This window comes from Rhipicephalus microplus, chromosome 1 (assembly GCF_043290135.1).
Source record: "Rhipicephalus microplus isolate Deutch F79 chromosome 1, USDA_Rmic, whole genome shotgun sequence".
NCBI lineage: Eukaryota > Metazoa > Arthropoda > Arachnida > Ixodida > Ixodidae > Rhipicephalus > Rhipicephalus microplus.
Window position 1 is genome coordinate 99451765 of NC_134700.1, and position 25339 is coordinate 99477103.

At 45.4% G+C, this 25339-nt stretch overlaps 1 protein-coding gene across 1 annotated transcript in view; it reads right to left on the reverse strand.

Moving 5' to 3' along the window:
• The window catches only part of Cul2 (cullin 2), a 74781-nt gene that overhangs the window by 42011 nt on the left and 7431 nt on the right, over positions 1–25339 (reverse strand). Inside the window, exons 5-7 of the mRNA XM_037429636.2 lie at positions 24760–25006; positions 7601–7813; positions 3376–3732 (exon numbers count right to left, since the gene is read on the reverse strand). Coding sequence (XP_037285533.2) covers positions 3376–3732; positions 7601–7813; positions 24760–25006 — 817 coding nt within the window. The remainder of the gene's footprint in view (positions 1–3375; positions 3733–7600; positions 7814–24759; positions 25007–25339) is intronic.

Here is a 25339-nt window from a genome sequence, read left to right on the forward strand (position 1 = left end):
AACGGATTTTAACTTTACTCCCCCTCACGACCTGCTCTCGACGGGAGACTGAGAGAGAAGGCGGGCGCGCGAGAGAGAGGGGTGCGCACGCAGCTGCAGCGAGCGAGGAGAGCGGAGGAGCGAGCGAAGGGGGAGGGGGTATAAGGCGCGTTACTGACACCGATATCAGCGTCGCGTCGGTGGCTTATTCGGTAGAGCGTCGCACTGCGGCCCGCCAAGTCCTCTTTCTTTTAAAGATAGAGAGAAGACTGCGGACGCCGCCGACGGCGGTGGATGGTTTGGAGTCGCTTATAAAGTGTATTCACACTTAAAAAAAAAAAACTGGCTGTTCCATCAATTACTGATACCCCCCAAATAGCCGCGCTCCTTGGAGTTCACGTGTACAATTCCAGGGGCTCGATCCCCATCCCCACCATCAGAGAAAAAGAAAGAAACGCCATTTTCCAAGCGGTGTGTGTATGTTCTGGTCGTGTATTCAACTTTGGTTCCACCATAGAGAAGTACGCAAGCTACATGGCTGGATTTAAACTGAAGGCAATGCAGTATGCGTTGGAGCACGGCAACCGTGCTGCAAGCAGGCATTTCGGTGTTGGAGAAAACAGTATTTGGTGCTGGAGAAACCAAGAAGAAAACTTGAGGTGACAAAGAGACACGACGGGCTTTCTGCGGAGCCAAGACTGGCAGGTATCCGAACGTCGAAAAGCAACTGGTCCGCCATAACGGGAGCTACGACAAGACGGCTGTGCTGTGTCATTGAATATTGTGCAGACTGAGGTGCGCACAATACCCCGAGCGCAGCGCATCAAAGCAAAAGAGTACAAAGCCAGCTTCAAATGGACAACTCATTTCATGCGCCGCCATAGCCTCGCACTGCGAAGGTGGATCACCTTGTGCCAGCGCATGCCCGCAACATGTGAGGACAAAGTGGTAGACTTGGACCGTTTGGTTATAAAGCTCTGACAGCAGAAAGACTTCATTTTGTCCCAGATCGGCAACGCTCATCCGGCCCCCCTTTGCTTTGATATGCCACGGAACATGACAATGGAGGAGAAAGGTGCACGGAGCATCATCGTCAGAACCTCTGGCGCTGATTAGCAACGATGCACCGTAATGCTGGCGGTGACAGTGGATGGGCGCAAGCTACCGCCTTACGTTATTTCCAAACATAAGTCGGTCCCAAAGGCAAATTTCCCTCAAGGCTTCTACGTCAGAGTCTAGAGAAAAGGTTGGATGAGCGGGAACTCATGGTGGATTAGTTGAAAACATTCTGGGGGTCGGCGGATGGGTGGTCTTTTGTTTCCGTCCATGCTTGTCCTGGACAGTTTTCGTGTGCCCCTAGTAGACAGCGTACAAAATGAGCTAAAGGAGCTGCGCACAGATCTGGCAGTGATACAGGGCGGCCTCACAGCGATACTGCAGCCTTTAGACGCGTCCTTGAATAAGCCTTTCAAGGACAATGTTCGAACGCTGTACACCACCTGGATGGCTGGAGGACATCAGCTGACTCCAGGTGGTAAGATTAAGAGGCCGCCTGTGGAAATGCTGTGCACTTGGATAGTGGAAACGTGGCAGGGGATTTTCGATGAAGTCGTCAGGAAAAGCTTCAAGAAGACGGGTATCTTGAACGCACTGGATGCAAGTGAGGATGACATGTTGTGGGGTGCGGACGATTCGAACAGCGAAAATGAATCCCCGCTCGGCGAGGATGAATGTGTGCTCTCGAATAGGGAAAAGGAGGAACACCTATGACTTTATTGTAAATAAATTTTACGTGTGTGTGTGCAGTTGATGGCTCTCGCTTGTTCATTAAAAGGTACGTAGGTGTGTTTGTTTTATGCTGAATTAATCAGTAAACAATAAAGTCGCCTTTTACTTGACAAATGTGAAGATTTAAAGCACGAGAGCCGAGTCAAAAAAGTTTTCTAATATTGTACCCTGTGTAATTCGCATACCCCTAAATTCGAGTTGAATTTATGAAGAAAAAGTGCACCTATTATGTGAATAAATATGGTATAGAGAAAGATTTATTGTGACAGAAAATGGCTCACACTATGACAACCTATGCCATCTTTCCAAATAATGAAGTTATGGCCGAAACACTGGTCGCAAAGAAATTTTTTAGCAGTATATTGAATGATGCGAGTCGAGCAGATAAAAATTTGTCCCCCCTGCTTCATGCACCTTCTTTTGTTACTCCAGCTTGTAAAACGCATTATCAAACTGCCGATCACGGAAACGCTTGCTTTGGGGCTATTATTGTTCCAGAATATGCTTTCAGCGATACCAAGCACAGTTTCCAGCATGCATAAATTGCATCACTCTATCTGACTTGCAGAGCGCTCAGCGATGGGGTCGGTAGAGTCAACGCATGATGTGCTTAACAGGGGCGTTCGGTGATGATGCACGAAATCCACAGCTATGATGACGAAAGATTGTTACGCAATATGCTTGCTCTCGTATTTTTGAGTGGTGACGTGCGAACTTGCTAGCCACTGCACTGAGCAGTTCATGGCTGTGGGGTCTGCTAAGATTGACTTCGGGGTCCGCTGCCATAGCGTGAAATGCCCACCCACGGTTCTGAGAAGACGGCGAGCAACGTGCTTCGTTGCTTGTAAAGAAGCACGTTGTCGCGAGTGCGCTAAGTCTTGTTTTTGGCCGTAAAGTTCGTGATTCGTCTCACCATCAACAGAGCCTAGTGACGACACTGAGCATTGGACACATGGTCTACAAGTGCGGTGCACCCTCATAATCTGATTGAGCATCTGCTTGCTGCCCCTAACCGAAGCATAATTACATTCTAAGTGATCGTTGGGTTGTGAGCATGTCACAAAGTAGCAGGATTGTGGACTGGAATGAGCTCCCTATGCGCAAGCAGCAAACAATCTCCCGGACCAATGGTGAGGCAAGCTGGGACAACATGGTGGATTTGGCTAATTGGAGGCTTTGAAACAACTCTCAAGTATTTGCTTTTCGTGCACTTCTATATGAATGAAGAAGTCAGCTGAAGTAGGAAATTAAAAAAATTCTCTTTTTAAAAAGCTTAAAAAGGCAGCTCTTCGCCGCGCCATCGCTGAGCTTCGGATATTTTCGAAAATCGACGTTTTTTTTGTTGTAATTTTTTTTAAAGCATGTTGGCGCGGTTTTTAGAGTAAATATTTTGTAATCGAAAAAATGGCTCCAGAAACTCAAAATAAGACTTTTCACTAATAAATTATTTTTGCAAGTTTTCCAAAATAGAAAGCCGCATTTTCACTTAAGGAGTCTATCCACGTGAAAACTTAGCTGTGCCAGTTCGAATAAAAGGACCTAGCAGTTCAATCAACCCAAAAAGAGGAAAAAAGCAAATTTGTGGTAAAGCAAACAGAAATTAGGCACCTGGTAAGTGGCGTGCACTTGCAGCACTGCTTCGACAAAGTGCTGCGGGGAGATGGCGTTGGCCTGGGCTGGGCTCTGGCTGCCACTGTCGATCGAGGTAGAGGACGACGAGGCTGTTGCCGGTGCAGCGCCGCCTCCTTCATTGCCTCCCTGCTGCAGCCGTCCGAGACCTACACGCTCGACGTGCCGCTGCAGCTGTGACACCAGCACCTCGAGGGCGCGGGGCCCCAGGGGCCGCAAAAGGGTGTACATGCGAGACAGGTCGGTGCGCCGCTCGGCCTCCATCATGGGGCCGCACTCCTGCTGCAGGAAGCCCAGGTGGGCACCCACCATCTGCTGCTCGCACTCGCGCGTCACCTACAGACAAATGAGAGGGAAGTTAGTTAGATGACTCACTACAGCCATCTCACAAACATAGGAGTAACTTGGAAATGTAGGTAGTGCAAACACCGCGGAGACTCACGCAAAGGTGGCACCCTTTCTTTAGCTACCTCGTTCAGGCGCATGTCTTACACGAAACCAAAGCATTTGGTCCAATTTCTTTTCTTTACAAGTTCAGAATCCGCCATGATTTCCCTTACTATTCGATTATCACACACCCCCACATAAACTACAGAAATAAAAATAAGGGAAAGACAGGAAGGTTAACCAAATAAACTCTCCAGTAGGCTATTCTGTACATGGGAGGGGAAAGGGGCTGTAAAATAATGGAAGAAGAGCCCATGAGGACACAACAAACTCATGATGACGATCCCGGTCAAGTACGACACACCATGGTTGTGTGTGAACAATTCGTCATTCAGTCCAGTCTCTCGAAGATACTGCAGCAATGCCACTAAAGCAGTTCACATTAAAAACTGGGTAGGTCAGTGCCCATGAATTTCATTTGGGCTTGTGCAAATACTCAAACATTTCGAACATTCGAACAATAATAATGCATTTGAATTTGCTTTGATTTGAATTACAGTCGACTCTCATTAATTCAAACTCGAAGGGACCCCTGGATTTTGTTTGAATTATCAGGCTGTTTGAATTATCAGAAGTTCTCATATATGCGACTCTGGGTAAGGTGACAGCACAAATTATGATCAGACATCTATATTCACACTTTTAAGCATCTCTAGATCCTAACTACACAAAAACAGAGAGCGGTGCATGTATGGTCAACAAGTTTATTGACTATATACTGCTGACTAGACCTTTTAAAAAAATCATGGATGGTCAACTGCTTATTTGCCACATGCGCATTTAGCACAAAGCTCTCGATGCCAGTAAGTGCTGCCAGTTGATTCTGAGAGTTTTCTGTTGTTGTCAGAAATTTTCTCACTTTAGCAATGTACTGGAAAGCCTGTGCAGTTGTCACATTTTCCACTTCCGGTTCTTCTTCACTTTCACTGCTGTGTTGTGCTGGCAGCACCTCTGCCACCAAGTCATCGGGTGTGTCCTCCCTGCACACGCACAGGTTATCATCAGTAGCTGCATAACTGTCGAGGTCGGCAGCTATGTTGTGCGCTTTTAGAGCAGACAGCACTTGGCTTTCATCGTCGCCCTCAGTCTGCAAGCAGTCAGATGAAGTGGCAATGCTGCAGCCAGGTATGCGGAAGGCATGCTCGAAGCAGTTCCTTATTGTTGCTGATGTGACAGCATTCCATGCGTCGGCGAGCATGCCCAACGATGAGAGTAGTGTGACACTGTAAGGCATGGAATTGTCCATACATATCAGCATTCTCTTTAGCAGTGTTTTCCGGTAATTAAGCTTCAAGCATTTGATTACTCCTTGATCCAGGGGCTGGAGGACAGCTGTAGTGTTAGGAGGCAGAAATTCAAGGCGAATTGCTTCCAGCCCCTCCACGTCGCCGTGCGCAGGGCAGTTATCAACAATGAGCAAAATTTTCCTTTTCGCTCGCTTCATTTGCCCATCCAGTTTGCGGAGCCAACCCTCGAACAAAGCTTGCGTCATCCAGGCTCGCGTGTTTCCGTCATATGCAACTGGGAGCGTTCGGACGCCTTTAAAGCACCTGGGACGCTTTGACTTGCCCAAAACGAAGAGTTCTGGCTTGTGACTTCCGTCCATATTGGCGCAAACCATGACGGTTAACCGTTCTTTTCTCAGCTTTCCGCCAGTGCAACGCTCTCCCTTGCGACACAAGGTTTGATCGGGCAGGCACTTAAAAAACAGCCCCATTTCGTCGGCATTATATACATCAGCCGGGGAGTATTCAAGCAGCAGACTTTGAAGTCTAGTCTGCCGCCAGTCAGAAGAAACAGCTTCATCGACCACTGCTGCTTCACCACTCACTGTTTTGAAGGAGAGACCATGGCGTTCCTTGAACCGAGAAATCCAGCCATCGCTGCACTTGAAATCTTCAATTCCCAAGCGCAAGGAAAGTTCTTCAGCTTTCTCTCGTAGGATTGGCCCATTTATCGGTAAATTGGAGCTCCGTGCGCGCTTGAGCCAAAGAAACACGGCGTTTTCGAGATCCGGGTACGCAGCTTCCCTAAGCCTTTTCCGATCGGGAGCGAAGCGGCTCGCGTTATTCTGCAGCTTGTCTTTGGCTTTCAGAATGGTTGTGAGAGTACTTTTGGTTATTCCATACTTCAGTGCCACTTCGGTCTTCTTTACCCCAGCGTCGACTTCTTGGATAGCGGCCAATTTCTCTTTTAGGGGTAGTGTCCGATATTTTCCTCGCGGTGACATGGTCGATCGAAAAATGCGCAGCACGTAAGAAAGACGGGCAGACCTGTACGCATTCCGTGGGCAGGTCACGTGCTTCGGAGTCGGCCGGCGCCACCGGCACGCCGGAAAAGCAGAGATAAGCCGCGAGCCAGCTTCGTAACCACTGGGCCGTTTTTGTTTTTCGTTTTTTTTTTCCACCGCGGCGCGGAATGCTGAGAAATGATTGTGTGGCAAAACCTTTTCCCTTGAAGTTTTAAGGCGCTTATTTTTCCATATCAGACTATTATGATAATCATAAGCACGCAAATTTTCAAATATTGCCGGCAAATCAGCAGAAATTTTCCGGTATGGACAGGCAGAAAGTACGAATTAACCGAATGACGAAGTTTGAATTAAGCGGCTTTTAATTAAATACATTGAAAGCATAGCGAGCCAACCAAAATTTTGAATTTTGTATGAATTAACCGAAAGTTCGAATTATCAGAGTTTGAATTATCGCGAGTCTACTGTATTGCAAATTTTGAGGAATTCAAAAGAAATGAATAGTGTATAACGAATAGTGCAAAATGAATAGTGCAAAAGTGGTGTCACTGCAGTATAGAGATGCTATATCATGAATACACCTTTACGTAGAAAATCCGCACTGCCGCAAAGACTCATTTCAAGGTTAATGAACATATTGCCCTCGCATCGATTCTTCCTTTTTCAAGTTCAAAGGCAAGTTACACTAATTTGTATGGTCTAAGTATGGTAAATTTTAAAATGTAACATATTTTTCAGGTTATCCCTTGCAATGTACTGAAAGTCAAATCCCGCTACTATTCGAAGTTGTTTTCCACTTTGTCAGATCCAAAAAAGAATAAAATTTGCTCAAGCATCTTCTCATTAAAATAATATATATATATTGTGAAGGTTAGTTGGGTCATGACAAATATGCTCATTTCTTTTTATAATAATATGTTATATATACTATTCAAATTCAATTCCGAATTATTTGAACCAAATCACTACTATCTGCTTTGAGTTCACTTAAATTTACTATTTGCACAAGCCAATTTTTGTTTGCTGTGAGGTGACGGTTGTCAGGCTGGTGTAATGCCACATAAACAAATTCTATCCTTCTCATAATAACATCATTCATTCTTTCATGCACACTGCACAGTCGACTGCAAGTTGTCACTATCACTGCTACTGCTACTCAGACTCAGTTCTCAGCTCAATCCATGAATGTGCTGGCATTCAAGGATTAAAGGAAACATGTACATCACTGCTGACATGACACTTAAGGTGTCCAAATCGTCAAGAAATGATACCTACTGCTGGCCTGACAATGGCAACACCATTGCATCACACAACCCTGACCACAATTTTACTCACCAATATTAGAGGCATGTACTCTTATAACAAATATAGAACTTAATCTTCATTGCAACTTTGTCAGGACCTGTCTACGTGTGTAGTTTGTAGTGTGGGCTTCCCAAGACGCAGGCGAACCAAGTTTGGCCATAATGAAAAGAAAAACAAAGCAGCAATCTACAGTACACGGACCTTTGGGTAAGAGCTAGGGTGCAGGAACCGGTGGGCACGCAAGTTCTCCTGAGCAAGGACGTGGAGCACTCGCTCCATGTACGCCGAACAGTCACACTCTTCGAGCAGCCGGTGCGCCTCACGTTGCAGGTGTTTTCCAGTCTCTGCGAGGAAGGGTGTCTCGAACAGCTCCTGGTACAGAGCCAAGGGCTGCTTGCGCTTGTACTCCTCCACCTGCGACACAGGCGGTCAAATCAGGAGAAGAACCTTAAACGCTCAAGTAACACCCCATTGCGGATATTCTCGAAGTGACAACCCTCGACATCCCAGCTTTACGCTAGAAACAAAGATGGTGTGACGAGTTCATTATGGCAGTATGACATACGGATCTCAAACCTAAGAAAACGTAACAGAAAATACAACGTGGTCGTGGATAGAAAAGGTGCAGCTCCATAAGTGTGCATGTAGCCGAAGCACGCAAAGGTCAAATGGAACTTACTGTTTGCCACAACCAATGTACACAAAACTGGAATAGTTGTTAGCAAGACACCGACTACAATGATGGGGCCCGTCAGCGCAGTACTTTCGTGAGAGTGAGGAAGGGCCGATCAGCATAGTGAAATCGTAATAGTGACTGACTTTAGTGACACCCCATCACATTAAAGCAGTGACTACGATGATAGAGCCCATCAGCATAGTGTAATAGTAAAAATGAGGCGGGCCAATTGGCACAAACTTGTAGTCGTTCTAGATGTTGCCGTCGTGTGGTTTTGGTGGCGTGGAGGGTTGGCAGCTGTTCAAGTAGGGGTATTGCTGCCGATCATCAGATCAATTCTTGCTCCATCAACTTTTTTCTATTTTTCTGGGTAATGCCTTAACATCAATGTTACTCTGAAAGAGTTGTCATTTTTTCTATCTAAAAGAAAGTCATGTTGCTGTGTACAGCAGTCGTTGTTAGAGAGCCTTACTATTAGGATTTTAAGAAACAGCGGGTGATGCATGAAGTGGTGTTGGTGTGCGACCACTGTTTGAATCGAGCTGACCAAGTACATTTTCAAAATACATTTTTTCAATATAACTGCGATTATTCACCAGTTATGACCATCAATCTTCTTTTGTGCGAAACGTGGGACGAAGACCTTTCCCAATGACTTCCGACTGACACTGCCCTGGCCAAGCGAATTCCATTGTATGCCTCCAAGTGTCCTCATTTATTGTCCTATCCAACCCTTTGCTACGTTTTGCATCTTTTGGCATGCATTCCGTTGCTCCACCTAATAATTCGTTATCTGTCCTATACATAATGTGAGCTGAATAAGCCCCAAAACTACAATATGCATGCGAGTCGGATTTCGGAACTACTTCGCCTGAAATCACACACACAAAGACCTCACGAGATCAAATCTGGTGCCCATACACAGGAGAATATGTACATCGCTTTCTTCCCAATGTGCTATTGAATACAAACGTCGTAACACATGCGAACTTCAGGTGCGGTAAATATATACTCGTGCTATGTTGCACTCTCTGTGGCTGTCTTCCAATCCTGAGACGGTGCTTTTCTCACCGTATCGAGGCGTGTTCCGTATTGTTTTCGATGATTCGAATGCAAACAAACCCAAGACGCAGGCATGATCGGTAGCCTGGCGGCTCGCAATCGCTGGCTGATGCGGCTCAAGCTTGGGTAAACCACAAGGTGTGAGCTAGTCGGCGAAACGAATATACAAGAGCGAATGTGCACCTAGCAGCGTGATATAAACTAGGCTGAGGGAAGAGAGCTGTAGCGACCTTGAACACGGTCTTCCGGAAAGATGTAAACAACAAAACAATAAAAACTGCTCCAATCACTTCAGGAAGCACACCTGCGGCACTACGACCATGCAGCCAGTCGCTAAAATTGCAGCAATGTTATGACAGGCCACCTTACTTTTGTGACATCCTTACGGCTGTATTGACTCGATGTGGTGATCTCTGCGCGCTTTTAATGGTGGTGGTGGTGGAAACCTATTATTTGCATTTTGCTACAAAGCCTGCTGTAGGGGAAGGCCAGGCCGGGGCTATGCTGCAGCTGCCGTTCTTAAAGTCCGGTCAGTCAGCTCGACTCACCTCATCGTCGGGTTCTTGCTGGGCTGAGGCTCTTCGCACTGCTCCACTGTGGAACATTGTCTAACAGGATTATCATTCAAAATAACTAACATTACTTAAAACAATATTCAAAACAGAAAAAATGAAAGAAAAGTTTACTTGCTCAGCGCGATTAGTACCTGGGCTGTACAGCAATGACACATCATGCATTGCCCGCTGAGCTTCGAAATCCAAATGATCGGGCTGTCTAACAACCGCCACAGACAGCATGTGATTTTCTTTTGAAAAGAAAGATTACCACTTCTTCAATCACCGTCAATGCCGGCGCATATCCGGAAAAAAAAAAAAAAAAAAACTGAGAGGATTTGATCTGACTTCAAACCGTGTGTTTGAGCACTTTGAACAGTGTTTCAAACCGCTATGGCACTAAAACCGCATGACAATAGGGCGTAGAATGACTAGAAATTTGTGGTAACAGCCACCTCACTTTTGCAATTACACTACGGTGACAGGCCCTTCACTTTTACTATTTTGCAGCCCTAACGGGCCCCCTCAGTTTTTCGTTAAAACTGCACTGACAGGCCCCTTCACTAATCACTGCTTTACAGTGACTGGGCTTGTCAGCATAGTTGCACCGATATTATGACGAACCCCTCACTATAACGATTACATGACAGAACTACTACGGGGACGGACCCCCTTGACTTCACAACAGTACTGTGCTGATGAGTCCCGTCACTGTATTCACCGCCATAACTGTTTGTTTACATCATGTGCGACAACTACCAAGTTTTGACAATAGCAACTACGCTGGAACTTCGATTATACGTGCCCCAGCTACGCAACGACCCGCTTTTTACGATGACTCGGTTTGGTCCCGGTTTGGTTCTTAGCATGGGAAATTTATTCTCCTGGCAGTTTATGCACATCTGAATATGCCTCGACCGAGTTCGTACATTGGGTCGTTACCCAGAGAAGCTCTCTCCACAGTAGCTTCAGCTGGTTGAAGAGCTCATTTCTGAGATTCTGATATTTTCATGTTTTCGGTCAGTAGAAACTTTTCCTGGTCAACGTACAGCTGATCTGCCTTGGTTTGTGGCCCTTGCAGCCACAAGCTTGAGCATGCACGCAAAAGGCTACGATGATGCAATTTTCACCATGCAAAATAACGTTCACTTGATTTCAACGTGGGACATCACTAGTTGGGCTTCATAAGGCAACAAATTACAATAGCTCAGCCGAGCACAAAGGCATTCAATTCATGCAACCTCGTGAACTTGTGGTTCCCCGCCATAATGTGATGACGACGACACTGTGCCTAACTCTTCTAACGGGAGGGAGTTGGCAAAGCGGTTTCGGTCTCATTTTCACACACAGGCAATTTTCAGACAGACTCTATTGGGAGAAAGATGCGTGTCGGATTCGATTTTTTACAGTTGAGAATAATAATTCACTCACACCTGCCTCAACTAAGTAATGCTGCCATTCGCAAAACTAATTTGATTTACTTCCTTGGAGAAGTGCAAGGTTGTGTCGTGGGCTTATTCAGGTGGTCTGTACCCGTGCAAGGCTGAGTGCCACTGCCTGTATTTTTAGTTCTCGATTATACGATGCCGCGATTATACAATGCTTTTGTGCAGTCCCCCGAAGGTCTTATAAATGGGGTTCCACTGTACACATCTTCAAAGACCCACGTCCAATCCAGCAGTAAATGCAACAAAGCCACAAGAAAGGAAGAATCACTCTGGCTCTCCTGTTGTTCGCCGATGACTATGGCAATGCGGAGTTCAGCACTTTGTTTTTACTTTGGATTGAGCCATGTGGCTTGTAAATTTCATTGTAACAGGATCTGACTGCACCAAAAGGGGAAACGTCATGTGCATGCCAATGTTTCCAGCTGTTTTGGGTGGCCGAGTATTGCAAGAAAACTTTAATGCGGGCAGTTTGGACACACATTTTATAGACTTGTATAAAAAGTTAACTTTCATATCACAATTTTCATAAAATTCTGCTCTTAGGTCGAACTTAACTTTTTAGGCCTAGTTTGTGTCCTTGATTCAATATGTTTGCTCAACACTACAAAGCTCAATGTTATCCTTTTTCCAATGGTTTTACAGTTGAACACGTTTCCAAGAGGCATGCACTAGGCTGAGGTGCTAGTCTCTTACAAGCTGGGTGCCATGATCCCATTTTCTGATGGACCCCCTTTCACTGCAGGCACACTGGTGTCTGTTATGCCCATTTGTCCCTTGCAACAGTGTCTCTTATTTGGCTACACATATTTTCTGTCACTGCCGCTGCTGCTTTCACTAATTTCTCGAACGCATTTGAAGACCACTTCACATGCAGTGAGAAATACTCCACGGCTTTAAATAATCACTGCAGTCACTGCCCACAACAATGCAAGCGTTAGCTGTGGATCCACAAATAAATGAATAACATGTTCTAAGTTCATTCTTTGGGTGTCATCTTGTGGCAGGTCTCTGCCGTCACTCAGTGTAGAAGCTTCGAATATTGCATCAATGAGCCCCTAAACTACCTCGAATATTTTTTAAGATTTTTGGTAAACACACCCATTGAGTTCAGAATGCTGTCGCAATTAGCAATGCTACAAGTGGCAGCGCTACAACACAGGAATGCTACGAACACAGAACAAATAATCTCGCATTTCTCTCCGAGCCATAACTATGAAACAGAACTTCATATTAATACTCACCGTCCAGGATTGCATCACTTCGGACGTAGGTATAGATATATTTATGGTGGTAATAATGGCACCAAATCCCCTCAAACGGCCCTGCAACACTTTTTCATGTAGCCATGGAATGGATTCACTAAATAAGCTTATTGCTTGACAAATTAAATGCCGCAAAAATTTTTAGGATCCCTAGTACAAGCAGAGTTACACTTAAACCTCGTTTTAACGAAGTATAAGGGGAGCCACAATTATTTTGTAATATCCATTATTTCGTTATATCGATTATAACAGTTAGTGGCAACGTATGCTCAAATGGGTGCACACCTATGAGCATGCAAAGAAGGAAACCACCTCGCGGCCCAATGTACCGCTACGCAACTACGCGCACGACGAAAAATAAACGCAGTCGAATCCCATTAATTCAAACTCACGCTGTGGTCCTGTCAAAGCTATGTGTATTCCAATGGGCAAAAACACCCTGTAATTCGAATGCGCAAGCAGTTGCGACGGTTAATTCGAACATACCGCGCTCGGAAATGCTCTCAGCAACATGCCCGATCCCGCGGCGGCATTTCTCAAAGCTGCGGCGAAGGGAAAAAAAATAAAAGAAAGAGAAAAACTGTGCCAGACTGTTTGCCCTTTCGAATGCCTATCTACGACGCCCCTGTGCCATGCTTCTCCCTTTTCCATCTCTGCACACAGAGACCCTTCTCCTTTCAAGGACGCGCGCGCAGAGAGAGGAAAAAAAAAAGCTGTCACAGAGCGTTGGCTCTCTCTCTCTCATTCCGATCTGCTTCTCTCCGCGTGGGGGCGCTCCTTCTTTCTCGGTGCAGAGGGTAGCAGCGGAGACGCAGTTGTTGCCGCCGCCTTTAGAGAGTCTTGGCGCTGGACTTCACCGCGCGTTACTATGCTTTGCAAACTGCATGCGAAATTGACTCGCTGCAAGGCAAACCTGTGCAGATGCGCATCACCGATTGCTTCAATTATTGAGGGATGTCCTCCGATTTGTGAATATATGTAAGTCTTCTAAAGCTTCCCCGTCGTGTGTTGAGAGGGAAATCGCTTTGCAACGCGACACCGCTTCTCGGTCATGTGACTCGCTGAGCGCTTTCTAAATCATCTTCACTGGCTGCTTGAGGAGGACGGCTCTCTCGGCCAAGCATTGCCTGTAAGGTCGGCGCGGGAGTTTTGAAAGAGCCGTGCCGAACGAGCGTCAAACTCCGCAGAAAACGATATACTTAACACACAATGGTCAGTTTTTTATAGACTACTTGATAGACTAATTAGTTCGTTATATCCATTTACCAGTCAATTTTACTTCGTTATGAGGTTTAATATGCATGGTCCTCAATGAAGCTTTTAAGGGGAATTTCATTTACTTCGTTATACAGTCGAAACCCGCAATAACGAAACCCCGCGAGTAGGTAATCCTCGCGGCAACGAAATAATTCCGGATCCCTGGCGAACGTTCATAGAAGCCCATGTATCACGTATCCCACGGCAACGAAATGTTTTTGGACAGCGATCCCGCAATAACGAATTTTCTACCACGGTGCTGGCCTCATTTTACCCTCCCGCCAAAGGTTAAGAGTCGAAAATATGCTTGTATGCGTGTTATGCACACTCAAAATTTGTAAACGTCTGCTTTTGCCGTGCTAGCGTGGGTACCGCCATTTTTGTTTACTTAAATCGGCGATGGTGTCTGTGTCCAGCAACATGCCTGGCCACACTGCAACAGGCGATGGCAAATGATCATGCTGGAGAGCAGATGGCGCCGTCGGACGAGCTCAACAGGCCGAAGACACATCAACAGTTGGAATGCGCACTTGACGGCGAGAGTGGTGGCAGTGTGCAGTGCCTCTATACCTGACCAACGCCTGGGGGGAACTTCGAGCCATCGACATCGACATCCCAGATGAACTCACCGTTGATGCGTTCGTTCGCGCCGATGCCGATGTAGTCGTGTACGGGGAAGTGACCGACGAGGCCATTATCGAAAGCGTGCGCGAAGCTGACGACACCGAGGACCAAAAAGAGACGCACGCGGAGAAACCCAATCCGCAGGTTGTTTTGGATGCGCTAGACACCCTTTGCTCCTTCTTCGGCACACATGACGACGACGTAGCAATGGACCACTTTTTCCAGCGTGAAGGAAGAGCTTTGAAGTTGTTGCATGACAAGGGTCAGCAAAGTAAGTTGACAGACTTCTGGCAATAAATTTTGGTTCTGCTGCCCGTATCACTGTTTTTATGTCTCATACTCGCGGCAACGAAATTCTCGCGGAAATGAAATTTTTCGGTTTCCCCGGCAATTTCGTTATTGCGGGTTTTGACTGTGTCCATTATTTCGTTATATCCCGTTACGTTATAATGAGGTTTGAGTGTACAAAGATTTGTAGTACGCAGCAACTGCATTATCTTTTCTCTTGTCTCGACGATAGCGCTGGAAGCTAAGCAGGAAGGGATGGCATCGGGAAAGCAAATACATCACGCTCGCCTCGTAACCTTGAGCACTTTCTTTTTCGTTCCTTGAATACGCGGTTTTCCATCAAGATAGCTCAGGGACGCGTGGACAAGTCGATGCCTCCCGCGAGGACCCCAACAATGACAGTGTGCCATGCTCAAATCAGACAATGGCTGATACAACGGCTGTGACAAGTGATTTTTGAGCTTGTAGCGTCATTTGTCAAGAGATGAGAAAGCAATTTTGAGCAGACTTTGCGAATTTATTGCCAATTCCAGGCCGCGTGCTGCGCTACAATATTTGACTGGCGTGTTTTTGAGAGCATCAACAATTGATTGGCAGCATTTTTTAACCATGCTCAAGAAGTGTTGTGCAGGGCCCCTTTAAATATTTTCTCATATATGCCATACGGGAAAGACCTTGAAAATGACAATGGTGGCTCACATTTCGTACAACCTACTTGACCCCACCCCCTTGCGCTTACATTCGTCAATACTCTGGCCCTTGTTGTAGTAAATTTCCGTGACTGTGGACCGTTAGTTGAGGTGCGTTTGAGAGCCCTGCGCTAAAGGAACACTGACAGCTAGGCTTGTGCGAATAGTGAATTTTAGTTTCTATGTGAATAGAAAGTTAGGCCGAATAACTTCAAACCGAATTTGGGTATTATACGTTATAATGACAAATGAGCATACTTGTCATATGCCAACTAGCCTGCACAATGTTCTTAAACATTGAAACAAGGCATGCGCAAATGCCATATTTTTGCTTCAAAAAAAGTGGGAACAACATTCTCATGAATCATGAGACTAACTCATGAAATATATTTCATGAAACTAACTCATGAAATATATTTTTGCATTTTGGACTCACTCGAACTGAGGCTGACCAAAAATTTCCTGAGCCAGACTCACCTGGACTCACACTCACGAAAAATTTCTTCAACAGAACTCACTCAGACTTAAACTCATCAGAACATAAACTCATCCGGACTCACTCTGATTCAAGGCTCAATCTGAGTCTGAGTTGCCTCATGAGTCTGTTAGCCTAGAATTAGCTTTCTTGACCACAGTGTCAATGCTCTCTAACACGAATATCTCATGTAATCGGTGCTCTTTTTGAAGTCGTTTGTCATAGTGCCTTCGAATACGAGTTATAAGTGTGCTCGTAAACCAGTAAGGCAATTTTCGTTAAAGGAGATGACAACACTAGGTATATTCATCAAGAAATTCCCTGGAAGAGTAGAAGGCATGCCCCCTATGTAATTCGTGCCTCTGACGAATAAAATAGAAATGGTGTATAAACAACACTACTTTTCAATACCTGTGAGAAGGCGTCAGTGTAAACATTAATCCAGGTAAAGCTGATAGTTATGCTGAAGATCAGTAGGTAGGACCATAAGACGGCAAAAGAAAGTGGAGTTCATTCAGACTCACTTGAAAATATATATACAGTCGAGCCCACATATAACGGCCCCACTTAAAACGGACAAAATCCCTGTGACCGTGAAAATATACATCGCTTCAATGGCACAAATCGCACTTACAACGAACGTCTCTGAGTGCCGCCGATCGGTTACAGCAAACGAAGTCAGCGGTCTGCCGACTTCCCGGGAAACCAATTTCGACTACCAATCAGGCATCGGCGAGGTGCCCATACATTCTTATTGTTAAACGCCGATTCTGCCTCCGCGCCCCTCTAGTTGCTGCTTTCCTCGATCGCTTTTTGTAACGCACCCCTCCGTCCTTTGTCCCCCCGCTACTCTGAGCACCCCGCATCGCCAGATGAAGCCCGTGTTTTCACACTGCCACCGATCTTCCAAAGACCGGTCGGCCACCTACCCTGTTTTTGATCACTGGTACTGTCGTTGGCGTCACCAACCTGGAGTGATCAGATCATTTGCCAACATCTTCAGCCACCGACTGTATCTGATAGTCTGCGTCTAGTGCACGCGCGTACGCTACCCCACAGGCTCTGATAATTTGCAATTCGTTTCATGCTTAGGACTTGTTCTCGCTCACTTCGCACTCGGCTCAGCATGCCTTCCGCGCGCGTGTGGAAGCGCGAAAACGGCTGTTAGTTTGCGCGGAACGAATCGCGAATTATTGAAGTTCGTGAGGCGACGCAAACCCACCGGCGCAACAAAACAATTTTTTGATTACAGCCGCCGATTCTTCGAACGCCGTCGTGCGCACCGAAGCAGGCGGCCATGCTTTGACTTCTGCGTGCGCTGGCATTCTTTTCAAGTTTTTCTACGTGCAAGCTTCGCGAACCTTTCAAGCAAGCTACCCAACCTGCCTCCTTTCAGTGTGTATCGGTTTTCAAGGTTGCCCTTTCGCCGCATTCTCCCCTCTTTTTATCGCACGGAGGAAGGAATCTTTCCTTCCTCCATGCTTTATCGCAACTCCTTGCCTTTCTCTCGCAAGTCTGCTCTCCTCTCTTGATCACAACCCCTTCGCCTGTTTCCACCGCTCCGGGACGCCTGCCACACTGGCTCGAACTATACCCGCCGACAACTTTCTGTGGCAGCACGGCCAAGGCTACGTGGGCGGAGCCTATGCACATGTGCTACTGCGCCAAGTAGTCCGACCGCTTCGACGGGTGTTTCGGTTTCGATTTCACCAGCGCATACTTTATCCTTTGTGTGTCCGGCGTTGACCCAGGTTTCGTCAAGGTAGTATATGGGTCTGGAAGAATAAACAACAAAAATGAAGCATGTCATCTGCAGCGAAGCGCGGCGAATGCAGCGAAACTCGGCTCGTGTCACAATTATTAAAAATTGCTCGCGTTTCGCTGCAGGTTTCGCTGCGTTTGCTCGCGTTTCGCTGCTTTTCCTTACTTGCGCGTAAACGTTGTACGCCACCTTCTTGGCCTGTACGGACAGCTTTTGATTTGACAACGCCTGGTACGGCTGCGCAGCTGGTGGACTCGCGGCACGCGGCGGTGTTTCCTCTGTAAGCGTCGTTGACGAGCTGTAACCGGCGGACGCCATCTTTGAGAGCGAGGAATGCAGTGAGGTAAAAAGGCGACGGAAGCCAAAAAACCCCCAAAAAACCTGAGAGAGCGTGAAACGAAATTTTTTCTATTGCGCAACGTTTTTATGCACTAATTAAAAAATAAATCCGCGAAAAATGTAAGTGACGAATGGTAAAATCTTAGTTACCCAGAACAGTATACAAACGTTTTCGTTGAGGGACTACATGCTGTGGCACAGTAAGACAAGCGTGCTTCGGCTCCGTAGCCTTGGCTGTGCTGCCACAGAAAGTTGTCGCGGGGTATAGTTTCGTTTTCTGACTGGAAACGCGCCAAGAGCTGTTCCACGCGTTCTGGCATGTGCGTCGCGTGTGCGCGTCGTGCTCGCTCTTGGTGTGCGTGTGTGGCCATGATGGCCGACGGGAACACTAGCACGCTTTTTCGTGCCGCTCAACAAAATGTCGAAAGTGTGACCGCTTGGCTTGAGCGCAATGCGCGCGTTAGGTGCCTCGTTGCGGAGCGCTTGCTCATAGCTGTTGACCACCTGGCAGCCAACTTGCCGCTTCGGGCGTCCCGGTATTCAGCTGTGGAGATGGTGACTATTTCGTGCGCGGCGGTGACGACTACATGAGTGCGAAACTATTTTGGCGAGGCCGACTTCGTCGATCGTCGGGCCCGATGCCGAGCCTGAAGCTTCCGAACAGGACCACTGCGGCGGCGATTTGTGGCAGCGAGTCGTCGACTCCGACCTTGGAGAGCGGGTGGGCCATTTGTTGCGTTGATTTATTTACGGCTGATGACGATGCCAACACTGCGGAACCGTGCACGGATTGGGGCATTGTGAATGAAGTACGTAGCGAGAGTGCTTTGGAGCCAGTGCCTCATGCAGCTTATGCCACGGAACTCGGCGAACGAGCAGCCTGCCGTTTTAAATGAACTCGAGACCGCCCTTATCGTTTATGCTCTTCGAAACACATGCATCACGGACTTTTTGGGGCAAAAAAAGTTAGCGTTTTCACTCGCAACTTTTTTTAAAAGCTGTGTTTCATTTACTACGAACTTCAAGATACAGCAAATGGATGCCGCGTCATGGTTCGTTATAAGCGGGCTCGACTGTATGTATATATATATATATTAATGAGATCTAACAGACAATAATGCCAAGAAGGAATGTATAGGGGAAGTAATTAAAACCAATGCAAAGTAAATAAGAGAAAGAAAAGTGGGTGAAAAATAACTTGCCGTAAGTAGGAAGATTCCTTCCTGCTCACGACAAGTTATTTTTTCACCCACTTTTCTTTCTCTTATTTACATTACACTGGTTTTAATAACTTCCCCTATACATTCCTTGCCATTATTGCCTGTTAGATCTCATTAATAGTGTGTCAAAACACGGAAAAACGCGCCCTTAGATATACGCTTCTTTTCCTTATATATATATATATATATATATATATATATATATATATATATATATATATATATATATATATATATATATATAATAATAATGAGATATAACAGACAGTAATGCCAAGGAATGTACAGGGGAAGTTATTAACATTAATGGAATGTAAATAAGAAGAAAGAAAAGTGGATGAAAAAATTACCAACTGTAAGCAGGAATCGAACCTACGACCTTCGAATTACGCGTTCGATGCTCTAACCACTGAGCTATTACAGCGGCACTCCCTCCATCCACTTTTTTGGGTTTATCTGTGAATTTAGAAGTAGGAGCGACAGTCAGCGCCATCTATAAGCCAAACAACGAGTGTGAAAACACTCTTATATCTGTTATATCTCATTATTATTGTGTTAAAAACACGGAAAAACGAGCCCTTAGGTATACACTTCTTTCCCTTATTTCATTGAACAAGGGTCTCGTACTGGCAGACTTGGTGTGTTTAGGTTGTATAAGAGGGACAATTAATCAGCTGCCCACTCATAATAAGTTCACGTGCTACGTGACGCCAAACATGCGCATAAGAGTGTTTTCACACTCGTTGTTTGGCTTATAGATGGCGCTGACTGTCGCTCCTACTTCTAAATTCACAGATAAACCCAAAAAAGTGGATGGAGGGAGTGCCGCTGTAATAGCTCAGTGGTTAGAGCATCGAACGCGTAATTCGAAGGTCGTAGGTTCGATTCCTGCTTACAGTTGGTAATTTTTTCATCCACTTTTCTTTCTTCTTATTTACATTCCATTAATGTTAATAACTTCCCCTGTACATTCCTTGGCATTACTGTCTGTTATATCTCATTATTATTGTGTTAAAAACACGGAAAAACGAGCCCTTAGGTATACACTTCTTTCCCTTATATATATATATATATATATATATATATATATATATATATATATATATATATATATATATATATATATATATATAATGAGATATAACAGACAGTAATGCCAAGGAATGTACAGGGGAAGTTATTAACATTAATGGAATGTAAATAAGAAGAAAGAAAAGTGGATGAAAAAATTACCAACTGCTTACAGTTGGTAATTTTTTCATCCACTTTTCTTTCTTCTTATTTACATTCCATTAATGTTAATAACTTCCCCTGTACATTCCTTGGCATTACTGTCTGTTATATCTCATTATTATTGTGTTAAAAACACGGAAAAACGAGCCCTTAGGTATACACTTCTTTCCCTTATATATATATATATATATATATATATATATATATATATATATATATATATATATATATATATATATATATATATATATATATATACCGTATTTACTCGATTCTACCGCGCCCTCGATTGTAACGCGCACCCGATTTCCACGACGAAAAAAAAAAAAAAAAACGTAAGACATAGATTGCGACGCGCACCCATTTTTCTCGCGGGCCCGCACGATCACACCAGAAAAATCACCGACTCCTTTCGGGAGCGTCTTTAATTTAAATATGAGGTACGGGCGAAGCTTGTGCCTATCTGACGTGTAACAGAGCATTGCAGTCACTGTAGTTTTATCGTGGATCGATGTCAGCACGCGAACTTGCTTCGCCCTTTTCTTCTCGACGGTTGTGGTGCCAGGCATGTCGAAGTAAAGAGGCGTCTGATCGGCATTCCCGATTTGCCCAAGCAGGTAGCCGTTGTTGCGCCGCAAGTTTAGGACGAGCCTCTGAAAACTGTGAAGCTTTTCATCGTACTCCTCCGCAAAACTTTTCGCATATGCATGTTCCCCTTCGGAGGGAAAAGCCTTTCCTCTTCATAAAGTTAGTTAGCCAGCACCTGCTCGCTTTAAACTGGCTCCGCATTAGACCTTTTTCTAAGACTAATTGCATAGCCCGCACTTGGAGCAGTTCTGTCGTCACGGGCCGCTGTGCCGCTCGCTGCTCAAGCACATACTCGCCAAGCAGCTCTTTAATTTGTGGAAACCGACCCTGCTGTGGTCCACTGAAGCCTTCGCGTGAAGCTTTGCTGTAGACAATCTTCTGCTTTTGTTTCCGCCGGTCCCGCACGCACGTTTCGGGAACTCCGAACGACCGCGATGCGGCCCGATTTCCGTTCGTTTCTGCACACGCGATGACTTTTCTTTTAAAAGCAGCATCGTGGTGCACTCAAGTTTTTGGAGACGGCCCTTCCACGCCGTCGATGCTAATGCACTACTAGATGACGAACTCCTCAGGACATGTACGAAGTGCCGCACATGAGAAACACATAGGCAGAAATGGCCGACGCGCCATGCCGACGCACGTAGGGGGCGGCCATTTTGGATTTGCCGATGGCAATAGATTGACCGTAATTTTTTTGTTCGTACGCGATTCTAACGCGCATGCGATTTATGAACTCGCTTAACCGGGAAAAAGGTGCACGTTAGATTCGAGTAATTACGGTAACAGGAAAAAAGGTGCGCGTTAGATTCGAGTAATTACGGTGTATATGTATATATATATAAATATGTGGACCATGGGCGGATCGAGCCACCCATTTTAGGGGGGGCGGTCACGCGAATTAATACCTGGAAGGTGGGCGTAGTCATTACTTTTTTGTTTTTACTACAGTCAAACCCCCTATAACGAAACTAACGAGGTGCGGAAAAAATTTTGTTGAAGCGAAAACTTCGTTGTAGTGAAATAAAAAAAAATATCACTGATCTGAGCTAGCAAAACAAAGGAATGTTTATTCTCAAAATTTGAAAAATGTCCACTGCTTCCTATTATTTCCCAGCAGCGCCACGATGTGATTCTCACCCATGCATAGCGAGGCCATAGTGAAAAAAAGCACGCTGAAACAACGCCTAAAACCGCTTTCGCGAACAAACCAAGCAGTTGCATTAACACGTTAACACCAGCCGCTGTCCGTCATCAAAAGTATCCGACAATGCCGATATGGAGGCAGAGTATCGTGGAGCAGCGACTTCTGCATTATTCTATGCCATTATTATCATCCATCACTCACGGCTAGTTGATTTTGTTGATAATGCAGACGAACAGCAGCTATAATTAGTTACCACACTGGCCGAGCGCGAAGATAATGTTAAGCACCGGAATCAGAAAAGGTATCGCGCGGCTGTTGTACCGAGCAGCTGCGAGAAGGAAACCATGAGCTGAGCGACTGAGCTTCAGCTTCGGATCGTCTGCGGCTAGAAAGCAAGCCAGTCGAAAAACAAAAGCAAGGCGATTTCCTTGCCATCACTATCGGGCAATGGCGGCGCCCATGCTGGCTGAACAGCGGCAGTTCTGCACACGCGATGACTTTAGGCAACTTTTGGGCAACTTGTGCGGCAGTTTCTGGTGGTGCCAACGCGCGTTTTAGACTTCGTTGACACATTTTCAGGCTCTGAAAATGCATCAAAATGTTAAAAACTGGTTTACTGAATAGCAATAAGTATCTGAACCTAGAATCGTATCGTTAAATTTCATTGAAGCGGGACGATAGAAGAAAAGTGTTTGTTGTGACGACAATATTTATGCATTCACTCGTATGAACTGCTGACGAGGAATAGTGAATTTTCCGTTGTAGGGGAAATTTTGTTGAAGCGGAGTTCGACTGTAGCACGAAAACCCTGTAATGGCGTAAATACTGTTAATGTGTGCTCACAGTTGTCCCACTCATTAGTCCGAACTGGTGATAGCAGGTGAATGGCAAGCACTGAAGGAAAAGAAAAGGTGTGCTGACAGGCTTTGGGAGGGGGCGATCACCCCTACCGCCCCCTCTCTGGATGCGCCACTGCACTGGACTCACTCAGACTCACCAAAATTATCCTGGGCCGAACTCACACGGTCTCAAACTTATGAAAATTATGTTCAACCGGACTAACTGTGACTCAGATTCGCCAAACTAACCTGGTCTCACTCAGACACACTCGTGGCTCGATCTGAGTCCCAGTGAGTTGACTTACGAGTGAGTTCACCGAATCACAAATTAGGTCAGCGTGCTGCAAGTAAAGTTGTTCGGAGGAAGTGCAAACAACTTTGAATAGCTACAGAATTTGACTTTTGGTAGAACACAAGTGATAACCTGTAAAATATGTTACATTGTAAAATTTACTATAGCTAGAGCTTATAACTGACTGGATAACTGACTGGATTTTCAGAGAAGGCAAGCGGGTTAGGGGGAGACAGAAACTTAGGTGGGCAGATGATCTTGGGAAGTTTGCGGTATAAATTGGCACCAGCAAACATAGGACCGAGTTGACTGGCAGAACACGGGAAAGGCCTTTGACGTGGTCAGGCTGCTGCTGATGATGATAATGAGCGTATAAGCCAGAATAACAAGCTTTAATTTTTAAAAATGATGAACCAGTGAGAGGGTCGCGTGTTTACTTAACCTTTAAGTGAGGCTTTGCGGCATGTCGGGTTTTCTCTGAATTTATGTTGTAATAGTTTAGCACTCCTCCACTACATGACATCACCTTTACAGGGAGTTCCATGCAGACTAAAATTTCGAATACTTCTGAATTCTGAGTAATTTAAATTCGAATACTGTTAGATTTGTTTGAATATTGAAAGCATTTAAACACTTGCATAAGCCCCCTAAAAACAATCTCCCTCCTATTAGTAAGTTATCCTTTAACAATGCCAAGAAACACTACTCTTTTCCTTGAGTAGACGCTGAATTAGCCAGAAAAGACAAATGAAGGAAATAATGCTGGAGACACCACGTTAAGATTGCCACACCAGCTTGCCATGGTATCATAGATTTTGATAGTGTGTACAGGGGCTTACGTGATTTTTTTTTGTTTATAAACAATAACTACATCTAGGGGTGTGTGAATACCAAATTTTTCGATTACTTTCGAATATTTGAGAGAGGTGACCTATTCGGCAGTAATCTTTTCTTTTACAACCGTATATTTATGACAAAAACAGATTAGTAAACTGTTGGCGTAAATTTCTTTTTGCCCAATAGGAAGTATCCCTGTCTATGTGTGCTGGGAAGTATATGACAGCGCATAGTTCAACTTGTTACTGTATGCATGCTGAAAACTTTTTTTTTTGGTTACAGTGTTAGCAATGCATTACAAAAAGAAAAAAGATCTTGTTCCAATTATGAAGGCATAGCGCCAGCTGTGAGCACAAATGCACTGGGATTTGATTTTTTCCACGGTAGTTGTCACATTTAACGGTAGTTATGACAGACCTTTTCACCGCAGCAAAATCTATATTTTACGAGCTGCATGACGACAGACAACGTGCGCACTGAATTTCCTGTCGACAAAGACAGGCACCCATGGGTTGACATCAACCTGTACCACCTGCAAAGGCTAGTCTGCGCTTGAGATGTCAGTGCTTGTTATTGGCTATTCCTTTCTGACGTACATTGCATAAACTTCGTATTGTATATTTAGACAACTTCAATGCTGATTTCTCCAATGCCAAGTCTATGAGACCACTATCTGATGAAAAATTAAGCAGTTAGCTCTTTGGCAAATGGCTGGAAACCATGGCCATAAAGCGCATGAGTGGGAACCAAAGGTTCAAATGACATGCCCACCTGTACGAAGGAGAGGATGACGCCCTGGACGACGCGCTGCTGTGGGCAGCGACCCTCGCGGTCCTGTGCGAGTGCCTGGAGCAGCAGGGTGAGCAGGGACGCTCGCAGGGGCTGCACCATGTTCCTTTTCCACAGGTCGAGGCCCAGCTCGCCCACCTCGAGCAGCTGCTCCGCGGGCTCCACGGAGCCATAGCTCAGGTCGGCTTCACTCAACTTGTGCTTCTTGATGTGTTGCGTGTTCAGGTACCTGCACGAAGCAGAACAAGTCAGCGGATCTGGCGGATGCCATCTTCAGAGGGAGAGCTGCATTGCCCACTCCGTTGATTCAAGTTGCTCCACTGATACAGCTTTTCTGTAAGTAGAGAAATCCCACCAGCAGTGCAAGCTCAAGTCGTGTTATTTATCCTGAGCGTTATTAGCCACCTGCTGACCTTTGCATGAACTTTGTTCCTATATAAGTTCCACCAGAACGCTAATAACCTCAAAGTGAAAAAACAAGACGTGTCGTTCACACACACACAAAAAAAAAGTAGAATGATTCACTCTATGAAAAAAGCTAAAGAAAGCATAAAAAATTACC